The 6,669-nt window shown below is 43.7% G+C and overlaps 1 protein-coding gene across 1 annotated transcript; it reads left to right on the top strand.

The window, feature by feature from the left end:
* Positions 1–1,589: 1,589 nt before the first annotated feature.
* On the top strand, positions 1,590–4,904 carry LOC148691620 (uncharacterized). The gene is made up of 3 exons (XM_088683362.1): positions 1,590–3,015; positions 4,110–4,234; positions 4,863–4,904. Exons 1-3 carry the CDS (start codon positions 1,590–1,592, stop codon positions 4,902–4,904), a joined length of 1,593 nt encoding a protein of 530 aa, XP_088539488.1.
* Positions 4,905–6,669: the final 1,765 nt, after the last annotated feature.

Below are 6,669 nucleotides of genomic sequence, written 5' to 3'. Positions count from 1 at the left end.
CGACGGAATATTCCGTCAAGTCTGACGGAATATTCCTGACGCCGTTGACGGAAACCGTTAGGGATAACGGAATATTCCTAACGGCGTCAGTTGATGCCGTCAGCGTGCCAGGCACGTGCCTGCGCGTGGCCGGCGCGTGGGGGCACGTGCGACGGTGAAAAATTATTTTAAAAATATGGGGATGTTCCTGAGGTTGAGTAGATCACGTTGGTGTATTCATACACCCCATTTGAGCAATGCATGAGAAGTTATTTCTAAAGGTTGGATATGTGCTTTAAAATTAACGTTTTTATAGTTGTTTCGCATATAGGTGAGACGTATCCCGAGGACGAGCGTGGTCACTCGAGGCAGGGGGGCTACGACCCTTCCACTTACCAGTGAGTGGGCTTTCGGTTTTCTGTATATACCTATATACTTATACGTTTCCCAGAAAATGAAATTAAAATGTTTCTGCATTATATTGCCATGTTTATTGTTGTCGTTCGTTCATGCATTATTAGTTATATATATATGCATGTGAATTGATGCTGCGGACGCACAGGTAAGTGCCAGGTGAGTATGACTTTATATTTACTTTCAGTAGTGACTTTAGAGACTTAGAGAGCTCGTAACCTGCACCCCCGGTGTCAGTGCTCCCGCCCAGAGTAGGGCACAGTCCTTCACGTGATGTTCACCTCCCGCACCACACGCTCAGCTTGGATCAAAGTTAGGTGCACAGTCTTGTCGTATAGATCACTTTAGGTGGTTCCAACTCGTAGGTGACCCGCGAATATTCGCCCAGCCTTCACGTGATCGTAGCACTAGAGCGTATTTATATTACACCCAGGCCTGTCGTACAGACCACTTTAGGTGGTTCCGACTCGTGTGCAGGTATAGATAGTGAGATTGAGATTTGAGCTCTAGATTCAGCCGTACAGGTCACGTTAGGTGACTCCGGCTGACAGTTTATATGATTTGGATGTGATATTACCTGAGCACTTACATTTTATTTGAGGTCTTGGTATGGCATATCCCTGAGCATTTGTATGTTACTTAGAGGCATATCGCATGGCACGCTTTTCGAGCATGATATATATATATATATATATATTCTATTTTCTGGGAAGTATACAGGTTTTACGACGAGAGGTTAGAACTTATTTATTAAATGGTTTTCGAAAAACTTTGTTTTTGCCCACTCACGCTTTTGTTTTGCGCCCCTCCAGGTTCTAGTTGGCTAGCACATTTGGTGGTTTCCCAGAGGGTTTTCCCGGCATATCTGACAGACGATCACCAGTGTAGGACCACCTTCGGGTGTACGGTTGTTTCGTCGTTTTCTTTTGGACTGTTTTAGGCTTATTGCTTTGAACCTGTGTCTCACTTACGCTAGCACTTGTTCTATTACCTTATGTATGCTAGTTTTTATTTATTCGTACTATTTACATTATTATTTTATTAGCTTCCGCACTGTGCACATGGTTACGCCACTTCCACGACGGCCAGCATACCCTGATCTCGATCGGGGTGTGTCAGTTTATATCAGAGCCTAGGTTTGGCAGTCCTGTACTTTTGTGAGTATTCTAATGGTTTTGGTGTCTTCTATCAGAACTATGCCGCCTCGTCGGGAACCACGTCGCTCTGCTGAGCCTAGTTTCCCCGATATTGCTCAGTTGGGGGAAGCTATCGCTACAGCTATTCAGTCGGCGATCCGCCCTCCCCAGAGGACTCCTCTGGAGACTATGTATAATTTGAAGTTGGATAAGTTCGAAGGTAGCGAGGGTCATGAGGGTGCAGAGCGATGGTTAGAGCATATTGAGAAGACTTTTCGTGTTTTGAACAGTCAGGGGAATCTTCCTGTTGAGAAGTGGGTAGAGACGACCTCGTGGTTTTTGGGCAAGGAGTCTGCGGCCTGGTGGGAGCAGGAATCTCGTCGTTTGACTACAGCGGAAAAGACTGATTGGGATGTTTTCCAAGAATTGTTCAGGAGAAGGTTTGTGCCTCCTGAGTATATTGATCGAAAGAAGCAGGAATTTACTGAGTTGAGACAGAGGAAGTTGACAGCGAATGAGTACTATCGGAAGTTCACTTATTTGTCTCGCTATCATCTTGAGATTGCTGGTAATTCGGCGGAGATGCTTCGTCGTTTTCGTTTAGGCACTAAGAAGAAATGGCGTTCGATGATGACCACTACTCATTGTGATACCTACCAGGATTTTTATGAGATTCTGCTGAGGGTCGAGGATTCAGAAAATATGTCGAGCGAGAGTGATGAGGAAGAGAAAGATGGTAATCAGAAGAAAGATGATAAGGGTAAAGGTCAAGCGTCGCTCGGGCCTCGTCAGACTCAGAACTTTAAGAGGGATGGTACTAGCTCGAGTTCTTCTAGCGGTGGTTTCAGCGCCACTGGTCAGGGACGTGGAGGTAGGTTCGTTGGTGGTGCTAGAGGCCAGAGGCAGGGTGATGGTGGCAGAGGTAGGGCCCTACTTTGCCGTAGATGTAATAATCGGCACTTTGGTGAGTGTAGGCGTGGCAGCAGTGGTTGTTTTACTTGTGGGCAGATGGGACATCGGGCTGTGAATTGTCCCCAGAGTCAGCAGCAGAAGCCGCAGCAGACTTTCTTGCTGCCACCTACGCCGATTCAGCAGATTCAGGGTCCAGGTAGTTATGGTCAGTCGGGCCGAGGTGGTGCTTTCTACTATCAGGGTGATGCTGTTCCCTATGCCCCGGGACAATATCAATATCCCCAGGACCCATATTCTCAGGGTGGTTATCCTCCGTATCTGGGTGGCTATATGCCGTATCCTCCAGCTCCAACATGCGGTTCTCAGTGGTTCCAGGGAGGACAAATTCAGCAGGGGGAGATCGCTTCGAGTAGTGCAGGGTCTTCGAGGCAGTCTGGTCAGCCCAGTCAGGGGCGTGGTACTCAGAGTCGTGGTGGTCAGACGAGTAGAGGTCGAGGTGGACGACAGCAAACCCAGGGGCGTATTCACAACATTTCTCTGCAGGACGCTAAGAACAATCCGGATTTGATTATGGGTACGTTAAATATCCTTGGTTATTTAGCTAGAGTATTAATTGATTGTGGTGCTGCACATTCCATTATTTCTCATACATTTGCTCAAATGATGCAACCTCGCCCCACACCTCTAGGGTATGAGTTAGAGTTGGCTATGCCCAGAAGGGAGAGATGTATTGTAGATCGTGTGTTCCCAGGGTGTCCAGTGATAGTGGAGGATGTGGTTATGCCAGTTGATTTTATCCCGTTAGATATTGTTGACTTTGATGTGATTCTGGGCACAGATTGGTTTCATTTCTATCGTGCCAATATTGATTGTTACGGGAAAATAGTTACGTTCCATCGTCCTGGACTACCTGTGGTTACTTTCGTGGGTGAGCAGAGTGGGGTGAGACATGGCGTTGTTTCTGCTGTGCGAGCGAAAAGGTTGTTGTCTAAAGGTTGCTAGGGGTATTTAGCTCATGTGGTGTTGGATGAGGCTGCTCTTAGTAGAGTTGAGGATATGAAGGTAGTTAGACACTTTCCCGATGTTTTTCCTGAGGATTTACCTGGCTTGCGGCTTGATCGAGACATGGAGTTCACTATTGAGTTACTTCTAGGTACTAATCCTGTTTCCTTGACTCTTTATCGTATGGCTCCCGCCGAGTTAAGGGAATTGAAAGTTCAGTTGCAGGAATTAGTGGATAAGGGTTTCATTCAGCCTAGTACTTCACCTTGGGGAGCTCCAGTGTTGTTTGTAAGGAAGAAAGACGGAACTTTGAGGCTATGTATTGACTATAGGCAATTGAATCGGGTCGGCCTTTTCTTATCACAGCAAGAACTTTGATTGATGTGGAACAAAGGAGTTTGGCACATTGTTATTTTTCCTTGCGTTTTGTTTCTTTGCATATTTGAATTTGTGAGTCATAATCCTTCTTTTATTTAATTTTAGTTTGAAGTTAATCAGAATAGTAAATTTAAGTAATGCGATCCTTGTTAGAACAACACTCTACTTATTACTATATTACGTGGATGATATTGTACACTTGCACTTATCACAACAATGGCCACTATTATTTCCTACCTAGACCTAGCCTTTTTTGGGGGCCATATATCTTGGATATCCTTTGGCAAGATAAAGATTGGCTTAAAGACATCTTGGTAGTCGATGACGACTCGGAGGGAAATCCCTCTCCTAACCTACATCTCAACAATGACCCAGAGAACATTGGCTTATGTCGACCAGAGTTGACCAACCAGGTAATGCAGATCATTTCAGAACAATTTCTGATTGGTAATCACTATCGAATTGTCCTCATCTTTGTTAACAATAATAACCCTATTCAAAGAGAAGCGTAAATCAACTTCCTTCAGAACCCAAACAAAAAGTCCATTAAACTTAAAGAAAGTCACCTCATCCACCTTGACCGTAGTACCTATAGACTAAAGAATGTTACCAATGATGCGTTCTCACGAAACTGTATTGGTAACCTGGGTAAACGAACCCAGACCTTGAAGTTCATGACCCTATCCACATCCCTGAACTTATATGTCCACCTTTCAAGACGGAAGATTTGCCCTTTGACATACAAAGGTCGAATGTCTAAGATAACTGCAGTTCATCATCATCAGTGAACTCAACCGCAATCAATCTGTGATCAAAATGGTCCTAATAAAATTGATTCTTGACTTCGGTACTCTAGATTGAGCCTAACTTCCACTTAATCAATGTAGCTTCCAAATTCTTCCCAAGCATCGTACCCATGAGCACTCTCATCTCCTAATACTCAATAATAGCAGAAGAATTAAGTTGGTTTGCACTCGAGTAACACAGTCTCCATGGTGCGGTTGTTGTTAGATCTCTCAACCATTATGGGTTGTTGTCTAGGTTGAGGAACTTAAAAAAGGTTTGCCCATGAAGGTAACCTAGGGTTGGGAACAAGTCTTCGGCTATGAGAGGAAGAGGCATCACAATGAGATCTAGGGGTCATAGCATAGTATAGACTAACTGAGTAAAGGATAAATGAAAGAAGAAATGATGGAGATCCCCAGTGACCCACTCCGTTCTTAAATAGGGACCTGGAGGAATCCAACCTACAAATGATAACAAGAAGTTAGGATAGGAAAGATTTCTTAAGAAATCGAAGCTAAAAACTAAAATAATGGCTATCGTATCACAACCCTCCTAGAAAGGTTAACAGGACAACCACTACAAGTAAGCCCTTTGGCTTCTCATGCCCCTATGGAACATAAACGTCCCTCTAAAGGCCAATCATGGCTTCGATTGAAGCAATTACCACAACCAAAAAGAAACTCCCTCAAGAGTATCCACCAGCATGCTGCTATTTACCGTGAGGTAATGATTATAAGGCCAACATAAGAATCCAGAACCACACAAGTTCTAGGGAACTCAAATGGTTCATAGAAACCCTAAAATTAATAGACCAATTATTTATTACCATACTAAAACATGGACGCTTGCTTGCCCAAACAAAAACACGCCTAATCATAAGAACCCTAGGCCAAAGTTTAGCAATGATTTCTACCCTATACTGATGTTTTCTCCAACCTTTGAAGCTATTACACAAACCTAGCTTAACCTTGTGAGAAATAGCCAAGAAAAAACAACAAAGAAGTTGAAAAGAAGAATCGAAACAATTCCCCACAAGGAAAATTGGAGAAAAATCATCTCTCTTATAATCCCAGATGATAGGAGCATATTTATGCGACTTAATTGGCTTGTTCTCATGCATTTACGTTGTGTTTCCTTAGTTATTTTAGTCCTTTATGCCATTTTCGTGTGTTTTTAGGTTCATATGGCTAAGGAAGCAAAAAGGTGCATTTTGGAGCATTTTGGAGCAAAATTGGGCTTGGAATGGATAGCTTATGTTTGGAGCAAAAGGAATGGACGAAATTGAAGACCTAATGAAGTTAGGATTCCTAATCACAAGAGGATTCCTAATCAAATGAGGAATCCTAGTCAAAGAAGGTTTCCTACTTGAAGTAGGAAAGTTAAGCCCAGGGTTTCCTGTCTTGGTTTGACATTTCCTAAATCCTAATTGTCCTTATGTCCCAAACACTTTGAAGACTTCATATGCATTCTAGGACACAAAACAAAGGTCCCTTGACCCTTCCTCTTCCTTGCCGTGCACCATGTCACCTTTCCCTTTCTCATCATCCCTTGCCGTGCAAGGGAACCTTGTTCCCTTTAGTTTTAGGACATTTAAACCTTCCCTATATTTCAGCCGCACCTTTGTCCTAACACTAGAGCATTAATCATTCACTTTTCATTATATAATTCAGCCATCATCATGCATATATTCCCCCTCTAGCTGTCTCTCCCATGGATTAATCACCCAAGCCATATTCAACCCTTAAGCCGTGCATTCACCATCAATTCCAGCACCTCCACACACCTTGCCGCAGCCTTTCCAGCTTTCCCCCTTCATTATTGCAGCCACCAATCACCCTAGCTGTCATTCACATGCTTTCCCATTCTATAATTCACCTACATGCTCTCCCATCATCATTCCCTCTTTAATCCTTTGCAGCCACCAATCACTCTAGATGTCACTCACATGCTTTCCCATTTCATTATTCAGCCACATCCATGCACTCTTCATGATGGCAGCCACATTCTCTTCCTAGTTGTCATTCCATTCATGATAGGAGCATATTTAGGCGACTTACTTAGC

This window comes from Pyrus communis, chromosome 13 (genome assembly GCF_041283825.1).
Source record: "Pyrus communis isolate YQ-2024b chromosome 13, ASM4128382v1, whole genome shotgun sequence".
Lineage (NCBI taxonomy): Eukaryota > Viridiplantae > Streptophyta > Magnoliopsida > Rosales > Rosaceae > Pyrus > Pyrus communis.
The sequence above is the reverse complement of the archived record's forward strand: the minus strand, read 5'-3'. Positions and strand labels throughout refer to the sequence as shown.